Source organism: Equus quagga, chromosome 1, assembly GCF_021613505.1.
Source record: "Equus quagga isolate Etosha38 chromosome 1, UCLA_HA_Equagga_1.0, whole genome shotgun sequence".
Lineage (NCBI taxonomy): Eukaryota > Metazoa > Chordata > Mammalia > Perissodactyla > Equidae > Equus > Equus quagga.
Window position 1 is genome coordinate 101,363,410 of NC_060267.1, and position 20,003 is coordinate 101,383,412.

Here is a 20,003-nt window from a genome sequence, read left to right on the forward strand (position 1 = left end):
AGGTAGGACAGGTAACTGGCATGCTGGCCTGTGCCTGCTGTCCCCTCCTAGCACCAGAGGAGTTCCCAGTGAACACCGTGCGGTGTGGCCCTGGGGCACGTGTCTGTGGGGGGCTCCCTGGCATGAGAGCTCAGCGCTCATACACTGCATGTGGTCACTTCGGCCAGTGGGCGCGATCGTCCTCGTCTTGTTACTATTAGTGTGCATGCATTGTCCAGCTTCACCAGGCTGACGGGTGTAGGGCAGAGCCTGGGATGTTTGCTTTGCGTCTCCTGGTCCCTGATGAGCTCCTGTCTCAATGGTGTGCGCCCCGTGACCCAGCCCGCAGGTACCGGGCAGCCTGGCTGCAGAGCCTGTGTCTGCTGACCGCGGTCTGGCTGCTGGGGCATCCCCTGCGGGAGGTCGGGCACCTGTTCTCGTCCCGACCCCCCCCCCGTGGCTCTTCTTTGCAGCTTGTAGGGGGAGCCCTTCTGCAGGAGCCAGACATTCAGGGGCCACTTGCTGGGGGTGCCGCAGGGACATAGCAGTGGGAGCCCTGGAGGGACGTGTTGGAGCCTGAGGGGCAGTGGTGCAGAGTGTGGCCTCCTGCTCCCCGCCTGTCTGAGTGTCCTGCCCTGCGTGCTCATCTCCAGGGACAGGGAGCATGCCCCTCCCCAGCACCCAGCTATCTCCGACCCCGTGGAAGCTCCCCACACGGAGCTGAGATCTCCCGCCCTATTCCGACATAGATGTGAGTGGGCCCGGGGCCCATCCAGGGCAGCTGTGGGCATGGGCCAGGGCCTCTGCGCCTGCTCTTCTCCAGGTGAGCCACCCTGAGGGGCCCGGCCCCTGTCCTGCTGGGCCACTGCCTCTGACGCCTCCTAGCCGGTCCCATCCCCCTCACAGCAGGCACACCCTCCAAACAGCGCTGTGCTCTGCACAGCACGCTGGGGCCCAGACGTCCGTTCTCCCAGCTGGGGACCACAGGCAATGTCCATGGGGTTCCCAGCCCAGAGGCAAGCCTGGGGACCTGGGTTCCAGCACGCCCAGCCGCACATGAATGCACAGAGAGGCCACACAGGCTTTGTGGGGCCAGAAGCCCATACCCGGTGACCTCTCAGAGTGGCCAGGGCACCGTGGTTTTCAGGAGGGGTCAGAAACCTGAATTTTCATGTGAACATTTCCAATTTGTAAATGCTGGTAATTAAGACTAAAAACCCACTGTGCTCAGCAAACAAAACACACCCATGGGTAGCGCCTGTGGGCTCCCAGCCGTGACCTAAGGTGTGGTAGACCTCTCCACTGTATACAGATGCAGAGCCAAGGCTCAGAGAGGGCCAGGGCCTTGCTCGGGGTTGCACAGCAAATGAGGAAGACACAAAGTCAGGGTCTGATGTTTGTTATCAATCCTCTGGGCCTGGGGTCGGGGTGAGGGGCGAACATCAGATCTGGAATCGCCTGAGTGTGGGCAGCACGTGACACTGGGGGTCTAAGGACCAGGCCACCCTGGGGCCTATGAGGGTGAGCAGAACTAGGGAGCAGTTTGTTGGAGGATGCGAGGTGGGGTGGGTGGGTGTGGCAGGGCTGGGCGGGACAGGGGTCCTTTGGCAGAGCCTGCCCACCTGTGGCAGGAGTGTTTGCTGGCGGGATGTGTTCTTCCTGTGAGCGTGGGACGATGGGAGGGAGGAGGCGGCGGAGAAGGGTGAGGGCTCTGTGCAAAGGCCTCCCTTCTTGAAAGATGCTGTCGAGAGGGGATCCGGGGCCTCTGCGCCCCCGCCCATCTCCACGCAGGGGTCGTTAGTCACGGGATGGCCCACTCCTACCGGCAGTCGCTCTGTGGAGCCCTCCGCCCCCCTGAGGTGGCTTCTCAGCTTGGAGGGACGTGCGGGTCAGCCCTCGGAGTCCATCGACAGGCCCGGGCTCCGAGCCTGGTGCCCGCACAGGCTCCTGTCCCCTGTGGCGCCCTGACCGTCTTCACCCGGATGTCCCCTGGGCTTCTCAAACTTGGCCTGGCCCGGGCTGGGCTGCACATCTCCGCTGCAGGTCTGCGGTCCTCCTGCGACCTCCCTGCCCCAGGAGCCACAACTCCGGCCCTGCAGGTGCTCGGGGGACCCACGGCTCATGCCAGCCGCCTCTCCTGTCGCGCCCCGTCCAGTCCATCCACAAACCCTGGCAATCTGCCTGCCGAAGAATTCCCCTTTCTGCCGTTGTCTCCTGCCTCCTGGCACTTGCTGCCCTGGCCATCTCCTGTCTCCTCCCTGGTCTCCCTCCTCCGGCCTAGCTTCCCTGTTCTGCGTGCAGCAGCCAGACGAACCCCTTGAAGTGCACAGTTCCATCAGGTCTTCCAGGCTCCAGGGCTTCCACGGCCGTCCCTCCAGCCAGAAGCCCTGCTTGATCCAGCTGTTTTCATACTCGCCCTGGCTCATACTGCTTCTCACATGGCTCTGTTATGGTGGCCCACTGCTCTTCCTCACCCCCCTCCTGTGGTCCTGCCTCAGGCCCTTTGCACCTGCTTTTCCTGACCCTGACATCCAGGTACTCACATGGCTGTCTCCATTGATTTGATCAGGTCTGACCTCAAATGCCACTGTTTTAGAGAGCCCTTGCCTGACCACCTTTGCTAAGATAGGCTCTCGTGCAGCCCCAGTCACTTTGTGCCATTTTCTTGCTCTCATTTGTTTATTTCTTCTTTGTACTTGGCATCCGATAATCTGCTGAGTTGCCGTGGGTTTACACCTGCCTCCCCCGCCAGGGAGTCAGCATGGTAGGAGGCTTGTCTCACTGGCCACACGCCCCCGTTCTAGGGGATGTCTGGCCCACGGTGGTGCTGGTTGACTGGGCAGCAGAGGCAGACCTTTTCCTGCTCTGTGGGGCACTGGTCACTCTGTCGCTGCCCCAGATGTGGGCCTTGCACCCTGCCGTGCTGTCCCGCCCCTGCCCTGGGCTCAGCTGGGAGCGGACAGTCCAGCTGCTCCTTCGAGAAACAGTGGGGGCTCCACTCTGCTTCCTCTCCCCTCTTCTTCTTCAGGAACTTTTAAGAAGTTATTATGTGTTTTAGGTTTGAAATGACAAAGGCTTGAAATACTAGAGATGTCACTTCATTGTGTTTTTTTCTCTTTTTAAAAATATCAGACAATTTTAGCCAAGTGCCTGCAAACCACAGCACGGCATAGGGGCTGGGAGCTGGGGTGGTTGCAGAAGGAGCCCTGTGTGTGACCCAGGAGCACAGGCCTCTGGGGGCCTCTCGGTGGGCTGGGACCTGTGCCTTGCGAGGATGGAGGTGGGGGAGGAGTGAGGGTGGGTGAGAAGGTGACGTTTGAGTAGCTCAGAGAGGATGATAAGGAGGGGCTGCGAGAGCCCTGCAGGAGTGTTGGGGTGGCTCCCACAGGGCGTCCAGACCTTTCCAGCTGGGGGGAAGCTGGTGGGGTTTGGGGCCGTGTGTGTTGGGGTTGGCTGGTTTGCAGAGAAAGGCAGGGGTGGAGCTGGAGCTGGGGAGGGCAGGGTGCGGCATGTTCCAGGGCAGGTGGGAGGTGAGCCTGGGGCTGGGGCAGAGAGACTGGAGAGCTGTGGGGGGAGAGCGCCGGGACGTGGGGTGTGGGGGTGTCAGGAAGAGCGGGTGTGCAGGACGGTTCTGGCGTGTGGTCACCTCTGCCGAGGCAGCCAGGGAGCTTGGCAGGAGCCTCCCCTGCCTAAGCTTGCAGTGCAGGGACTCTCCTGGGGGTCCTGAGCTCTGGGGTCTGAGGGCTGTGCTGAGGCCTGGAGGCGGCCTGCTCCCACCCAGGCCCGGCATCCACCTGGCCGCAGCCTCTGGGCGATGGCTGGGGGTGGAGCTGGACTTTTTGGGGAGAGAAATTGTGGTTGTGTGTGTGTGTGCATATGTGCGTGTGCAAGACCGCCGTGCTGTCCCGGCATGTGGCTGTGGCTGGGGTGAGACGGTGTGTGTAACTGGAGGACTGTGCAGGGTACGTGAGCAACTGTGATGGCTGTCACCAAGGGGGCGAGAGACCCAGAGTGTGGCAGGCACGTGGGCCTGTGCCCTGGTGAGTGAGTGTGCCTGAGCGAGAATGCAGGCATGAGTGGGTGTGTGTGTGAGCGTGTGTATGAGATGTGGGCCAGAGAGTCCCACTCGGAGGCAGGTGTCAGAAGGCAGACGAGGCTGGGGGTCAGTGGTCCTGAGTGGGACCATGTTGGCGACTCTGTCCGTCAGCACCTGTGACATCTGAGCGACAGTGGATGCCCCTGTCTGCACCTGAGCAGACGTGACATGGGAACGAGTGCACGTGTGTGCTGTGTTACGGGGTGCACGTATGAGTGAAGGGGGCTGAGGCTGTGTCCCACTGTGCGCATGTGCTGGCGTGTGTGCCTGTGGGGATGCGCATGTGGCCCCGTGTGCCAGCCTGTGTGGTGCTGACAGGTGCCCTTTCGTTTTCCCCAGGGCCTCCCAGGAGAGGGGACTGTTCATCTCGAGGTGGCACCTGGCCGGCCGTGGGACCATGACGCTGCTCTGGGAGCCCGTGGAAGCCTGGCTAGTGCTGGCCCTGGCCTTGGCGCTGGCCCTGGGCCCCAGTGTGGGCGTAGCTGCCCCGAGGCAGGACTGCACGGGTGTGGAGTGCCCGCCGCTGGAGCACTGCATCGAGGAGGCGCTGGAGCCGGGCGCCTGCTGTGCCACGTGCGTGCAGCACGGCTGTGCCTGTGAGGGCTACCAGTACTACGACTGCCTGCAGGGCGGCTTCGTGCGCGGCCGCGTCCCTGCCGGCCAGTCCTACTTCGTGGACTTCGGCAGCACCGAGTGCTCCTGCCCGCCGGGCGGTGGCAAGATCAGCTGCCAGTTCATGCTGTGCCCGGAGCTGCCGCCTAACTGCATCGAGACTGTGGTGGCGGCCGACAGCTGCCCGCAGTGTGGCCAGGTGGGCTGTGTCCACACTGGCCGCAAGTACGCCGCTGGCCACACCATCCACCTGCCGCCCTGCCGGGCCTGCCACTGTCCTGACACGGGGGGCGAGCTCATCTGCTACCAGCTCCCGGGGTGCCACGCAGATACCGAGGCCATGCCGGCCGCCTCCACTGGGAACTTCTCAGACGCTGAGGAGGGTGACCCCGAGCGACACTACGAAGACCCCTACAGCTACGACCAGGAGGTGGCCGAGGCAGAAGCTGCAGCGGCCCTGGCGGGCGAGCTCCCGGCAGGAGCACGGCGCCCAGCCTCTCTAGGAGGCGGGAGTCAGCCACCGTCAGCCATCCAGGCCACCCCCTGGCCGGCTGCCCTCCCCAGGCCAACGGTGGCTGCTGCCCTGGGTCCCCCAGCCCCTGTGCAGGCCAAAGCCAGGAGAGTGACGGAGGACAGCCAGGAGGAAGGGGACGAGGAGAGGGAGGAGTTGATGGTCAGGGAGTGGCTGGCAGCAGGTGGCCCTGAGGGGCTGGATGGGCCGCCCGCTGCGGGCCCAGCTGGGCCTGGTCTCCCTGTCCAGGAGGAGGGCGCTGAGGCCAGGCCAGGGCCCGAAGAGAATCTCATCCCGGACGCCCTGGCCGCTCCCCACAGCACTGGGCAGGAGGGAGCTGGGCCCGTTCCAGAGTCAAGTACGGCCAGCGTCCTCCCATCACAGGCCACGCTGAGCTCTCCTGGGGGCCCGACGAAGCCCAGTGCCCATGCCATCCTGACCACATCTCCCCAAGAGGCAACCCTGGTTCCACCCGCCCAGGACGTGCCCAAGCAGCTGCCGGTTCTACCCCGTCCTCGGCCTGAGGAGGACACAGACCCCAACTCGGTCCATTCTGTCCCCAGAGGTGACTCTGAAGGTAAGACCCTGTCCTGGTCCCTCCAGGGGCACCCAGCCCAGGGAAAGGGAGCCGTGGGGCCCTGTCCCTGCCCCAGGTCTCTGCACAGCTGCCTGCCATGGGGGTACCCTGCAGGGCGGGAGGCTGTGAGCTGGAGCTTTCTGCCTGGCTTGGCCCCCGGGGGTGGAGTGGGTGGGCAGGGCTGAGGTCCCCATCAAGGTGGTGTGGGCTACCTGGTAGTGCTGTGGTTGAGGGCCTCTTGGGTGTGCCTCTTCAGGGCTGGGGGAACCCCGAAGAGGGGGGTTCCAGCTCAGGTGCAGGTTGGGCTGGTGGGGTCTGTGGGTGCGCTGGCAGGAAGTGGGGAACTGCGGATTTGGGGCAGCTGCCTGCTCCCACCCTTCCTGATAGTAGGCCCTGGGCATGGCTGCGCGCTTGGTCTCCCACGTGGCAGCAGGAAGGACGCAGTCTCTTGTGGGGCTCCTTGTGAGAACCCAGTAGCAAGTCTGCCACCCCTTCCAGCCAGGGCTTCTCGTCCCTCCTCTGCTCAGCACCATCCTGTGGCTCCCATCTACTCGGAGTAGGAGCCAGAATCCTTCCAGGGCCACGGGCCTTGGGCCCTGCACAGCCTGCCCCATGACCTCCTCCACCTCCTCTTGGTTTCCCTTGTCTACGTCCGTTCTGGTAACAAAGTACCATAGACTGGGTGCTGAAACAACAGACATTTATTTCTCATAGTCCTGGAGGCTGGAAGTCCGAGATGAAGGTGCCAGCAGATCCGGTGTCTGGGGAGAGCCCGCTTCCTGGTTTGCAGGCGGTGTCTGCTCCTCGTGTCCTGTGGCGGGGCAGGAGGAGAGCTCTCACATCTCTCCTCTAAGGCGCACTGGTCCCCTCCTGAGGGCTCCGCTCTTATGACCTGGTTACCTCCCCAAGGCCCCGTCTCCAGATGCCATCCCACTGGGGATCAGGGTTTTAACATATGACTGGGGGACGTGGATACAGTCCCAAGCAGCCTGCCCCTCCCTGACTCTGGACTCTGCTCGGCCTCCCAGCTCCTCCCAGGCTCCTCCCAGCCCAGGGCCTCTGCACTTGCCACTCCGTCTTCTTGAAATGCTCTTCCAGGTGTCTGTGTGGCTCCCTCCCTCCATCCACTCTCGTTCAAGGTCACCTCCCGAGAAAGCCTCCCCTGATTGCCCAGCTAAAAAAGGGCAGGCACTTCCCTCTTCCTCTGCTTTGCTTTTTCCAGCGACCCCTGGCATTATAGTACGCAGTCACTTGTTTGACATTGTCTCCTCTAGTAGAATGTTAGTGCCACAAGCAGAGGGACCACGTCTGTCATCATCTCCGCTATGCCCGAGGGCCTCTAGCAGGGCCCAGCACACAGCTGCTGCTCTGTGAGCATGGGGTGAATGAATGAGAGACTCAGTGGGGGCTCTCTGGCCACCCCCTCTCTCAGGCTTGCCTCCTCACCTGTTCTCCTGCCATCTCATGAGCACCCTACACTATCTCCCCCCTGTTCCACTCTTGCTCACACTGTTCCCTCCACCTCAGGCAGCACCTCCTCCAGGAAGCCTTCCCTGAATCTTTGTCTTGTCTGACTCCCTCCCCCAACCCTAGGGTGTTGTCTTGCTGTCTGGAGATCTCCCCCCACAGCTGGGAGTATGTCTTGTTCAACCCCGTCTCATCCACTCTGTAAACTTTCATTACGTGTCAACTGTGAACGGGCTCTGGGGAGGCAGGAGTGGACAAGGGCAGCTCTGGTCTGCAGGCGGGGTGCTGTGAGGGAGGCATGTCCGGGTGGTATCTGGGAAGTTTTTCTGGAGGAGGGGCATGAGGAGGCCCTGGGATTTCTGTGGCATCCCCCCAGCTGTGTGGCCTTGGGCAAGTCTCTTAGCTGGCCTGGGCCCCTTTCTCATCTGCCAGGAGTTAAAGCTCTTGCTGTGCGTCCACTGTGGGCAAAGCCTGCGTCCATGCAGGGAGGGCTGGGACCGTGGGCTCCTCTGACCTGTGGCCCCGGCCCAGACAGCTGGGCTTCGACCCGCTGATGGCGGGCCGGGCGCGGAACTCACCCTCGCCGAGTGCCCCGAGGTGCCAGCCGGTTCTGTGACGGGATCCTCCCCATGGGCGGGGGGGGGCGGTGGGCTCCTTCTCATTTTAAGCTGGGTAGAGCGAAGTCGGAGAGGTGTGGCTAGTGGCTCTGGGCCACACAGTGGGCTGGGACGAGGGCAGTGGGCTTCGGGGCTTCTCCCCACCCAGCCCTGAGCCTGCGGGCAGTGGAGAGCGTGTGCCGGCCAGGCTGTAATGGAGCGCCGTGTGCCCAGGAGGCTTGCGGGTCTGGCCTGGAGCACGGCGCGTGCAGCGTTTGGGCCGCAGTCTCTCGGGTTTCCGAAGCAGGCGCAGCCCCCGCCTCCCAGCCCTGCTTCTGGCTGCTGAGGCCTCTCTGTGGTTCCGGGCCTTTGGAATCCGGGAGAATTGCTTTGTTCTCAGGAGCCCTAGTTGTATTTTGTCTGCTTTGGGTTTTCTCAAATGGATTTGGGGTGTGGCCTTTGAGGAGGGCTGCTCGGGGGCAGGGGCCCTTGATGGAGCGTCCCTTACCCCGTCTGAGGGCTGTCCTGGCAGAGGGTGCGGCACATGCAACCCCAGAGATGAGGATTAGCGGGGCAGGGACAGGTGGCTGCGTTACTCCGTGTGTGGGGAAAGGAAGGCCTAGGGCCTGGGGTGGGGCTAGGTAGAGTTCACTGGGACCCAGGAGCTTGGCCCTGACCAGACGGATGAGGGCTGGCCGTCCGTCCACCACCCGTGCATCTTTCCTCCTCTCCTCACCCCATGCCCGCCCAGCACCCACTCTGGCTGCACGCCCAGTTCACTTGCTCTGGCCCCACTCCTCATGAAACTTAGGCAAGTGGCTTACCGTCTTGTGCCTCATTTTCTCCATCTAAGTGGGCAGAGAAGTCCGTCCCTGCTTCATGGGGCTCTTTTGAGGATGAGCTGAGCTAATTCACGCCCAGTGCTTGGCGTAGAGCTTAGCACTTGCTGAGTAAAGCTGTTAGCCACTATTAATCCATATCCATTCTTCAATCTACCCACTTACTTAACAGTTGTCTGTGAAGGCCCCTCTCTCTGCTGGAGGTTGTGCCAGTGGAAAGGCAGGCACAGCCTCTCCCTTTTGGGGTCTAATTGGGGAGGAGGGTGGGCGTTAGTGGATAAGCACACAGATTTATTCGTGGTCACAACTGAGCGCATGCAGCGTGGATCGGATGGGCGGACTGATGGGTGGCAGTCAGGTGCCCGATTGGGCATCCTTGGGGAAGTGGGGCCTTAGACCCCTGGTTACTATTGTGGGTGGGGGATGAGGGGTCCCAAGTGAATGAGGAGCACTCATGGGGGCAGGGAGAAGCTGGGGTGGTAGCTTTGCCTTGCTCGCCCTGGGGGCCTGCTGGGAGGTGAGCCATGGGGCGGAAATGACCCCCAGCCTTGTTGCCATGGCAGCCCTGGGGCCTGGAGAGGGAGGTTTCCAGCTATTGCCCCAGGCTTGGCTGGGGCGGGGGTCCTGTCTTTGAGCCGGAGCCGTGCCAGGGATCCAGGCTGCCTCTGAGCATGTCCAGATGTGGCCTAATGGAAGCCACATGCCCGGCTCCCTGTGCTGGGGAGAGGGGTGTGACGTCTGTTGTCACTCAGGGGGCTTTGTAAGGGCACCTTCTGTTGCTGGGCTGGCAGCATGGGGGAGCCTGGGACTACCCCCTGCTGCCCTCCTGGGTCACAAGGGGGGATCTCTGGGACCGGGTGGCCCTCAGGAAGCCAGAGGTTCCCAGAGCAGATGGAGGCAGCCCCCCTCCTGGAAAAGGCTCCAGCAGAACCTCCGCGGGCCCCAGGAACGTGGCAGGAACGGGGCCCCTTCCTCGAGGCCTCCCGTAACCAGATTCTGCAGGGCAGGGGGCTCTGAAAGCTTTGACATTCTGGTTAACAGAGCAATTTTAAAATTCAAATAGCTTTATATTAATTGCAGACACCATGTGGTGGTTTGACTCACAACAGGCACTGCGGTGAGCACCCTGTGATTATTCACCCCCGTGGTCCCCAGCGCTGCCCCCTTAGTCTGCGGTGGAGGCGCTGGGCCCCGTTGCACACGGTTACATGTGCAGGAGGCGGTGGGTGCAGGCTCCCCTGGCGTTCCTCCATGTCTGCATCCCCAGCAGTCACTTCCAATCGCCCAGCGTGAGCATGGCCTCCGGCGGGTGCTGAGCATGTAGTGCTGAGCAAAACCCCGCTCAGTCCCTGCCCGCAGGGGGCCTGTAGTCCAGTGGGGGAGATGAAGAACCCATTAATCACACGGGTGGCTGAGGAATGAGGCCGTGTGCTCTCTGTTCCTGTCTGGGGGGATCTGACTCCTCCTGGGGCTCAGGGAAGGCTTCCTAGGGGAAGTGATCTTTGAGCACAAGTCGTTGACTGGGTGTCGGTGGGGAGCAGTGAGAAGAGAGTCCTCCAGGCAGAGGACACAGCATATGCAAAGGCCCTGAAGCTGGAGGGAATGAATTAGATGGAAAGGAGGCTGTGTGGCTTTTGTAGAAGAGGCTGGGGAAGGGCAGAGGCCAGGCCTGGGGCAGTGGTGTTTATCCTCAGGGTGAAGATTTGGGCCTTGTCCCGAGGGCGGTGGAGAGCCGCTGCAGGTGAGGGCGGGAGGCGGTGGGTGCTTGTTTGCGTTGTGCGGCTCTTTCTTGGGGTGCAGTGGGGAGAACACAGGGGCAGGGCTCTGCCTGCCTCACCCTGCAGCCTCAGGGGCCAGCACTGGGCCTTCCCAATGTCTGAGGGTCCCCAAGGCCCCCCAGAATCAGCAGGCAGTGGCTCCAGGGGCAGGAGAGAGGGACCCGCCTGGACTCTCCCTGTTCCTCAGAGGATCCCTACAGATGCTCCCCTCCTCCCCAGTCTTGGCCTGTGAGGAGTCCTTGAGCACGGCCTGGGGACCTGCGGGCGCCCGTGTCCTGTGTACCAGAATCACCTCCTGCAAGAACGCCAGGCTCCTGGAGCGGGCTGGGCGGGGCGGCCCTGCGGGGGCTGCGGCCTGCTCAGCGGCACAACCCTGCCAGGAGAGCTCACAGGTGCGCCTTCCCGTGTCACCTGAGCCCACGGGGCGTCCACCCGGGACGGCTGACTGCCAGGTCTGCAGGGCGGGTCTCCACTCTGAAGCCCACCCATTCTTGTTGTGTGACCTGGGGCAGGGACGTCACCCCTCTGAGCCCGGTTTCCTTGTTGACAAAATGGCATGGGTGTGAGCGCCTGGGGCATAGTGGGGACGTGTGCCCAGGAGCAGGTGCGGAGTGAGGGCGCAGCCGGTGCTGGCCCACCTCTGCCTGCTGTCCTGCTAAAGTGGTGCGCACACCTCTCGTATGTCCACCTGTTAGCTTCTTTCTGCAGAGCATCTTCATAAGCACTAGAATTTTATTGCAGACATTTAGAAATTGGAAGACTTCACGTAAATTTCAGCTTTCTGGCTTTTGTTGAAAGTTGGCAGTTGCAGATGTGCTGGACCTGAGTGCCATGGGCCGGCTTTCACGGGAGCGGCCGTGGCCTCTTGCCCTTCAGACTGGGCGGGCCCTCTGCACTTTGTTGGCCAGCTCTCCTCGGTGTCGTCACCAGCCCGGCCCTGGTTGGCAGCTGGGTTGGGTCCTCTGCTGGGAGCACCTGCCAGAGCAGAGAGTTTCTCTCGAGGTCGAGAGAGTCTGTATGGTCATTTCGTTTTATGGAAGAGAAACTGGCCTCCTGAGAGGGGAGGGGGGACTTTTCTGGAGGTCACAGTGGAGCTGGGCGGGGGCCCAAGTCTTCCAGGGGAGGGGGTGGGCATATGGCTCCCATGGGGGCCCAGGAGGCAGGAGAGGTCTGAGCAGCCTGTGGCTGGGCCCTCCGTGCGTCTGCCTGCCCCACAGTGTGTGGCGCTGGAAGAAACCGGTGCGCTTCACAGCTGCTCCCCAGAGTGAGGGTCTGGGCCAAGGCAAGACCTGTTGTGGGTTTCTTTTCTTTTCTTTTCAAAACCGTGTTTTGTTTCTTTTTTTCGTAACAGCTTTATTGAGATAATCTTTACGTACCGTAAAGTTCTCCCGTTTAAAGTGTCCAGTTCAGTAGTTTTTGTCAGAGTTGTGCAAACATCATCAGAATCTAATTTTAGAACATTTTCATCATTCCCCAAAGAAACCCCATACCCAGTATCAGCCACTTGCCACTCCCTCCTCCTCCTGGCCCCCATCGGCCACCAGTCTGCTTTGTCTCTTTGGATTTGCATATTCTGGACATTCCTAGACGTGGAATCATGCAACCTATGCTCTTTTGGGATTGTCTCTTGTCGCTCCTCAGAGCGCTCTTGGGGTCATCCACGCTGGAGCCTGGGTCAGTGCTTTGTTCCTTTTCGAGCTGAGCAGTGTTCCACTGTGGGGAGAGCCCAGTTTTTAATCCGTCCGTCCGTTGATGGACACTGTTTCCAGCTTGTAGCTGTCGTGAATGCTGCCGTTCATACGCAGGTGCATGTTTTTGTGTGGGCATGTGCTTTCATTTCCCTTGGAGTAGACTTGGGAGTGGAATTGCTGGATCCTGTGGTAACTACGTTTAACCATCAGGTGAACTGCCAAACTGTTTTCCGCAGCGGCCGCCCCATCTTACATTCCCACCCAGGATGCATGAGGGTTCCGGTTTCTCCACATCCTCAACACTCATTCTTGTCTGTCCTTTTGAATATAGTCGTCCTGATAGGTGTGAAGTGGCATCTCACTGTGGCTTTGATTTGCATTTCCTTGATGACTAATGATGTTGATCTTCTTTTTGTGAGCTTACTTTAGAAAATTCTAGAAAGCATAGAAGACACAAGCACACATTCCATTAGCCATCAAAGTGGTGACATCATTACTGTGTCACGTAAGTCTCTGAAAACCCCAACGTATGCTCGTGGGAGAAGGAGCGTGAAAAAGGCACTAACATGGTGGTGCCCTTATGAAAATAACGACCTCACGGAGCCCTGAGAGGGTCTTGGGGGCCCTCCAGGGCCTGGGCCCCACTTGAGACCCTCTGGTTCCTGCAGCTACAAGCATGTGGTGTGTGCGCATACTTTCACAAATCCTGCGTTATGTCACCGCTCTGTCCTGTGACTCCTTCAGTTAACCACGTCTCTCGGAGCTTTTCCTTGTCAGTAGGTGGGGGGGGGGGGGGGGGGGGGGGGCGGTCCCCTCCTGGCCAGTGCTCTGCTTTGTGCATGTCCCCTTTTATTTGCCGTCCTGCTGATGGGTGCTCAGGCTATTTCCAGTTTTTCCTGTTAAAAAGCAGTGCTACAGCGAACACCGTGATGCCACGCCCGGGTGGGATCCTGGGTCAACATGCATGCACATTTCTTTATTTTGTATTGAAGTGTAACCAATAGAACCCATCAGAAGCAATCAACTCAGTAGTGCGTGTTCACAAATGAACCCCGTGAGTGAGCAGCCCTCCTGAGATGTCACGAGCCGGCCGGTCCCCTCAGTGCCGGCCGGCCGCTACCCGGAGTCCTGGCCGGGGACATGAGTTTCTGCTGTCAGGCTCACACACGGAGCCCTACGGCTGTTCCCTTTTGTGTTGGGCTTCATTTGCTCAGCACGGTGTTCTGCGGTTGGTCCTTTTGTTGCTGAGAGGGACTCCTTTATCTGGAGGCACCCCAGTGTAGTGTTTCCTTGTCCTGTCGGGCGTGCTGGGTCCTTCCCAGTCTGGGGCTGTCAGGCAGCGTGTCGCCCTGCCCCGCTGCTGCCAGCCTTTGGATGGTTATCTGTGTGCATTTCTTTTGGGAGGTGCGGGCTCCTGTGTGCTCAGCTTCAGAAGACACGGGATGGGTATTTAGAGCCCTGGTGGCTGTCAGCGTCTCCTCCCTTGAGGGCGTCCCAGATGTGGCTCAGCCGGCAGCGTAGGAGAGTGCCTGTTCCCCCAGCTGATTTATTCAGCAAGCGTTTGTTGAGCGCCTCCTGTACTGCTCTAGGCGTGGGGATGCAGCAGTCGTCCGCACACAAACGCCCGTCCCGCGTGGAGCTTCCAGTCGGGGGCGGACGGTGAGTCAGATGACGCGCACATTATTGGATGCGAAGAGTGCTGAGGGGCGCTGTGTGGGGTCCCGCCCAGCCGGCTGGGAGGGAAGACAGCGCCTCAGCCGGCTGGGAGGGAAGACAGCGCCTCGGGCGGCTTGCTTGCATGTGCGCCAGGTCTCCCCCATCTGGCCAAGGGCTCCCCCACAAGTCCGGCCTCACTCCCACCTGCACTGCCTGCAGGTCGGGGGTTTTTCTGTCACCCACTAAACCCATGCGGGTCCTCCTTCCTGCTGGGGACCTGCCTTGGGTGCCGTCTGGATGATCAGTTGCCACAGTAACATGAGTGGCAGATGACCAGAAAACCTCTGCAGCACACACAGGGTCCGCGGCCCACGGGCTGGCGGGTCTGCCGCCTGGGCCAGGACCTGGCTTGGGAGTCTCTGTGGTCAGCTGGCGGTCAGCTGCTCTGGGGTGGGGTCTTGTCTCTGCTCCGCATGCCCCGTTGTCCTCCAGCAGGTTAGCCCCACTTGTTCTCATCCCAGAAGCAGGGTTCCAAGTGAAAGCTGAGAAGTGCACAAGCACAAGAATCCTTGGACTGAGGGGCGGATGAGCAGAACGGTTGCTTTCGCCACATTCTGCTGCCAGCTGGTCCGGAGGCCACCTGGACGTGAGGGCTCCTCTTGGTGGGCGTCGCTGCCGAGGGTGTGTATAAAAGAAGGGTGGCGGACCTGGCAGTCAGTGCAGCTCTGAACCCGGGGTGTCGATGCTTACGGCATCTCTGGATCTCCTGCGGACCTCCTCAGGGAGGCCTGGCACGAGGCTCCCCAGATTTGAGGCTGCTCCTGCCCCTCACTAGCTCTGTGGCCTTAGGCAGACCACGTCCCTGCCCTAGGCCCAGCGTTCTCATCTGTAGAATGGGCTCACTGAGGGCTCCCCGCCCCAGAGCCTTGCTCTGGGTTGGAAGAGAGCTGATGTCGGGCACCAGGTGCTGGGGTGTGTCGCCTGGCAGGGCTCCGCTTCAGCTGGGTGTTGTGATTCCAGTCCTGGGGGCTCTGCCAGGAGGGCAACGGCCTCTGAGCTGCTTCCTGTGCACACGTGGAGCCATGGCAGCAGGCGCAGCTCTCCTGTGGCTGAGTCAGGCCTCCTGCACCAGGAGCCGTCCAGAACCCCAGGCATCTCGGTGGACTGGAGCTTGGATCTCAGTGCTGCAGGCTCTCTGGGAGAGTGCCAACGTCGCCTGCCTGCTGCCAGCACCTCCTCCGAGGTGGCCGGGTGGTGCGGCCTCAGGGCCCTTGTCCTGCTGCATCTGGGGCTGTGAGGCGGAGGCTTCCGCCTGGCTGAGGTCAGCATTGTGTGGGCCGGGGCTCTGCTGGTCCCTCCTTGTTTACTCCAGGGTCTCCACGCTGGACAGCGGGCTTGGGGCTGAGTCATGCTGGAGATGAGCAGCTTGGTCCTCAAAGGGCCAATCCTGCCCCTGCCGCCGCTGGCCGTGTGACCTCAGACAATTGACTCACCCTCTCTGAGCCTTAGTTTCTGCCTCTGTAAGATGGGGGGTGATTTCTCCTGCTCCAGGATCCCTGAGAGGAGCAGGAGAGAGCATGTCAGTTGGCACAGAGCAGCTGCTCTGGGCTCTGAGTTCCCTTTTTCCCCTGCCAGGGAGCCACTGCTTCCTGGGGCGAGGGTTTGGGTGTGTTTTCCTTTAAGTGAACAGATGTGTGCGTTTGCTGGTGGCCAGGAGTTGTCCCCTCTGGCTAAAAGCAAAGGGCCAGGCCTGGGGGTTGGGTAGGGTGTTCAGCTGCTCACTTCCTGCTCCCCACCCCACCTCTGTCACTCCAGCAGCCTCCAGATGTGCATGGGGTGTTCCTCCCTGGCTGTTCCCTCCCAGCCCTATGCTTTTGTCTCAGCGCCTGCCCAGTGAGTCAGCAGAGGCCCCAGTCCTGAGGTCCTGCTCCAGCGACACGGCCTGGCTGTGCGGCTGACACCCCACAAACAGGGCGGGGCACTCCACGGGCCTCCACATGCTGCAGAGTCGGCTCCTCCTTCACGCTCACGGGGTTGACCCACGTGGGGAGCATGTATGACCTGGCATTAAGCCTAGTGACACCCCTGTGAGGGGGGGACTGTCGTACCCATTATAGAGATGAGGTGACCGAGGCACAGGGAGGTTGAGTGAATTTTCCAAAGTCACTGAGGCCGGTGAGGCAGATGTTTGCCTACTGCTGACTCTCGGCCCTGTGCCCCGGCTGCCTGCCCGGCTGCCCAGCCCGGGTAGTTATGTCTCGGTTGCCCGCAGACCAAGGGTCCAGGACTTCCCCATATCACTGGCTTGAGGGGCAAAGCAGGGCCCAGGATAGGGCTGGCAGGCCCCAAGCTCTGCGCTTGCCCCCACCCCCACTCCCACCCTGGCATGGAGTTTGGGGTTCTGGGGTTCTCTGGGATTCATAGGGTCGGGGGTGGGGGAGGCTGAAAGAGCAAAATCTGTCTTCAGGGAGCCTGCCTCCCTGGGCAGAGAGCTCCTAGCACCTGAGACGGGGGTGAGGGGTGAGAGAAGCCCACTTGGCTCGCTCCAGCCCCTACCCTCTCCCCTGCCCCACTCACTCATTCATAACACGATTACGGGCCACGGGCTCTGGACCAGGCTGTGTTGGTGCTAGGGATCCAGTGGGAACCAGAAGGGCAAAGAGCCCCCTCCCGTGATGGACATGCCTGCCGGGACCAAAAGGCCTTTGGAATGCACACCACACCCTGGGGAAGCAGAGCCAGGTGCCTGGAGGTGAAACAGATGGTGGACAGGGGCCGTGGGGACCAGGGACAGCACCGTGAACACTGGGCAGCTCCTCCCCAGGTCCAGGTGTCGTCCTGGGGCAGGGAGGTCCAGTATTGCCCATAGCTTTGCATTTTCTGAAAGACGCCTGAGATCTGGCATTCTACATGAAAGCTCCCAATTTCTAAATGTTGGCAACTAGTTAAAATATATTAAGACACCAATAAAGCATGCAGTGGGCACCAGTTTGCTGCCACAATTTAAGCTCAGAGTGCCAACTTCCCCTTCCCCCCCACCCCTAACACAGCGAGGACTACATGAGGCCCAGAGGTGGGTAAGGGGCTGGCCAGAGACTCACAGCAGGCTGAGAGGATGGCGTCCCCAAAGTCCTGCATCCCAGCCCAGTGCGCTCTCCTCCCAGACCCTCCCAGTGCTGTAGTCAAAGCCCGGGATCCAGGCAGCATGTGCAGGAGGCACCTGAAGAGAGTGTCGTCAAGGGGCTGCCTGCAGAGGTGAGAGTGGGGTCAGGGACCAGCAGGGCACCGTGCAGCACCAGGGCCGGCAGCAGTGGGAGCTGTCACCCCCAGGCCTAAAGGGGACCCTGGTGAGAACTGAGGCTCTGCAGGGAGCTGTGGCCTTAGGGGCTCCTGGTGCAGCCCCTCCAGGTCTGCCTCTGTCAGCAAAGAGCAGGGTGGAAGGCCAATCTGGCACAGATGGGGACATGCAGCAGGCTTGGTGGAGGCGTGGCTGCCAGGGGATTAGGATCTCTCTGAGACCCACCTCCCAGGCTTGGGTGTGGCATGCTCTTCCTGAGATGGGCGACCCCAGGGCAGTGGGCGAGGTCTACTCAGCCTCGGCCCGGAGCTGTTGGAGCCAACTGCTGACTCCCAGGCGGAGACACCTTGTCCTCCATGTGAACGCGAGTGTGGGACTGAGAGCAGAGGTCTGGGCTGGATGTGGAAAGCGATCAGAGAATGGCTGGGCTTCTGTTTCTTCCACACCAAGTTGGCCCCACTAGGCAGGTGGGCAGCAAGTGGGTGGTGGGTAAGTGCCTAAGGAAGCTCTCACGATTCCTTATCCATCACTGCCTGGTCCCTGAAGCCTGGATGCAGGAACAGAGAGGTCAAGGGCCTTGCCTGGGGTTGCTCAACCAGTGGGAGGAGAGCGGGATTGCAGGCGGGGTTCTCTGGCTCCTGGCTCTGTGCTCCCACCTTCACCCAGCTTATGGCCCTCAGCATGGAGTGTTGTCCCTGCTCCCGCTCACTCTCCTCGGCCCCTCTCATGGTGCTCCTTGCTTCACTTTGAATATTCAGGGTCACCAGTCACTGCAGCTGCAGGGGCAATAGGACAAAGGATGGAGATAATTAGGGGGTGGGAAAGAGATCTGGTCCAGGTCTGGGTGGGCCCGGAGCATGGTGGGGCCTCCATCGCAAGTGTGTGTGGGTTAAGAGAAATGGAAAGTTATTGGGCAGAGTCACTGGGAATTTGGTTCTGGAAGGGCCCAGCCTGGCCCGGTGGCATCTCCCTTGGAAATAGTGGGGGCCTGAGGTCACAGACTCGTGGCCTCCAGGTCCCTCTCATTGTGGCCCCTTTGCCTCCTCTGGTGACTGATGCCGGGGTGCTCACTGCCTTCTCCAGGCAGGATCTCTGTGCCAGCACGGCCAGGGCCAGCACAGCCACCTGGGGCTGTGCAGGAAACCGCGCTGGTGCCTGCTTCCTGTTTGCCGGTTAGAGGAAGAAAAAAATGTCTGTTTTTTAATATGATATTGTAATTTCTGTACTTTTTTAACCAATCGCTGTTTATTAAGATAAAAATAAAGTTATATTTGTATTTCTCTTACAGTAAATACTGGCCCAGGAAAACTAAATTTGCCTTAAACATCTTCTCTTGTTAAACTGTATGTGTATGAAGGACTGGTAATTCAATTAAACTATCTGGAAAGAACAATAAGGTAGAATTATGTCATTTATAAGATGCACTTATAGAAGAAAACGCTATCCCAAGGACCGGCATTCCATCAGACTCCGGTTTGAGCGAAAGTGTGGCCTCTTAGGTAGCAGGAGTTTCTTAAACTAATAAGCAAAGAGAGAGAATTCACAGTTCTTTTTGAGGAGGAACAGATCGTGTCCTGAGTGTTTTGGTGAAGTTATGGAAGTCCGTGTGCTTGGTTTGTTTGAAGTTTGAGTTATGCCGATGGGGCTGGACGGGGTCCGTGGCAGCCTCCAGGAGTGTGGGAGGGAGGGGGCGCTTGCCCTTGGATCTGGGGCCACTGGGAGGCACAGCAGGTGGGAAACATGGCTAGTGGGCTGGGGGCAGCCTGAGCAGAGGGCAGGACGGGTCTCCTGGCGGACGAAGGCCTCCAGTGAGGGCCCATGATGGGGATCCTGTTGGCCACATGCTCTCCTTTGGAAAGGTGTTTGCCGTGTTCTGATTCTGGAGCCACCTTCCAGGACCTAGTTCTTTCTCAGGATGTGAGCCGTCCACTCCTGTGTCCGAGTGTTTGGAATCGCTTTGTTGGTTCCTGTTCTGGGAGACTTATTTCCTCTTCAGGGCCGGGCTGTTTGCTTATCAGAATCTGCCTCCAGGTGCCAGGTATCTGGTGATTTTCTAGGGCTGCATCCTCTGAAAGGATGCCAGTTCCACACACTCCTTTTGAACAGAGCTAAGCTTGTCAAGGTTTTTGCACTGCCCCGGGTCAGGGCAGCCCGTTTGTGTGCAAGCTGTTTTTCTCTTTGAATGGACCTGGCTTCTCATCGACTGTAGAAGTCTGAACAGAATCAGTCCATTAAGATGCTCATGAGAGGTGCACATGTTCCCCGGCCCCTGGGAGGCCGTAGAGGGTAGGGCCTGGCCGCGGGTCGTCTGGCCACTCAGCCACCACCGCCCAGAGCTTCCCAAGGACCAGCCCGAATCCAAGCGCTGTGGGCCCCACAGCCCCAACATGTGATCGAAGCCCCCAGTGGAGCCCCCTCATCATGGCTCCACCAGCCACAGCACACCAACATCCCAGGTTTCCACCTGGAGCCCCAGCCCACACCAGGCGGCCGGGACAGACCCCCACTGGGGCTGCTCTCAGGGGAGGGGGCTCAGGGAAGAGGTCTGAGCCCCGTGGTCGCCCAGTGCTTGCTCTTCTCTCTCTCCCTGCGGACAGTGTGTGTGCAGCTGTGTGTGCGTGTGACGGAAACATTTCCATCCTGACACTAAGACATAATGACACTCTCCTGTGTTACCAAATACCGTGACCCTGCCTATAACACAGTTACAGTTCCCTGATGCCGTCTGATACTCAGACCCTATTTGTTTCTCTCCACTTGTCCCCTAAGTGCCTCGGATAGCTCTTTTCATGCAGTGACGTCTGTCTAATCATGGGTGGTAGGCATTATTTGGCTTACATTTGGTTGTTAGTCTCCTGAGCTTCCTTCTCTGCAGTTTGTGTTGCAGTGTGCCGGAGACGCTG

General features: G+C 60.2%; 1 protein-coding gene across 3 annotated transcripts in view; it reads left to right on the top strand.

Moving 5' to 3' along the window:
- Nucleotides 1-4,414: 4,414 nt before the first annotated feature.
- The window catches only part of FBLN2 (fibulin 2), a 62,193-nt gene continuing 46,604 nt past the window's right edge, over nt 4,415-20,003 (top strand). For all 3 annotated transcript variants that reach the window (XM_046672505.1, XM_046672511.1, XM_046672519.1), the window contains exon 1: nt 4,415-5,775. In XM_046672505.1, the coding sequence (XP_046528461.1) occupies nt 4,473-5,775 (1,303 nt within the window). In that variant the 5' untranslated portion in view covers nt 4,415-4,472. The remainder of the gene's footprint in view (nt 5,776-20,003) is intronic.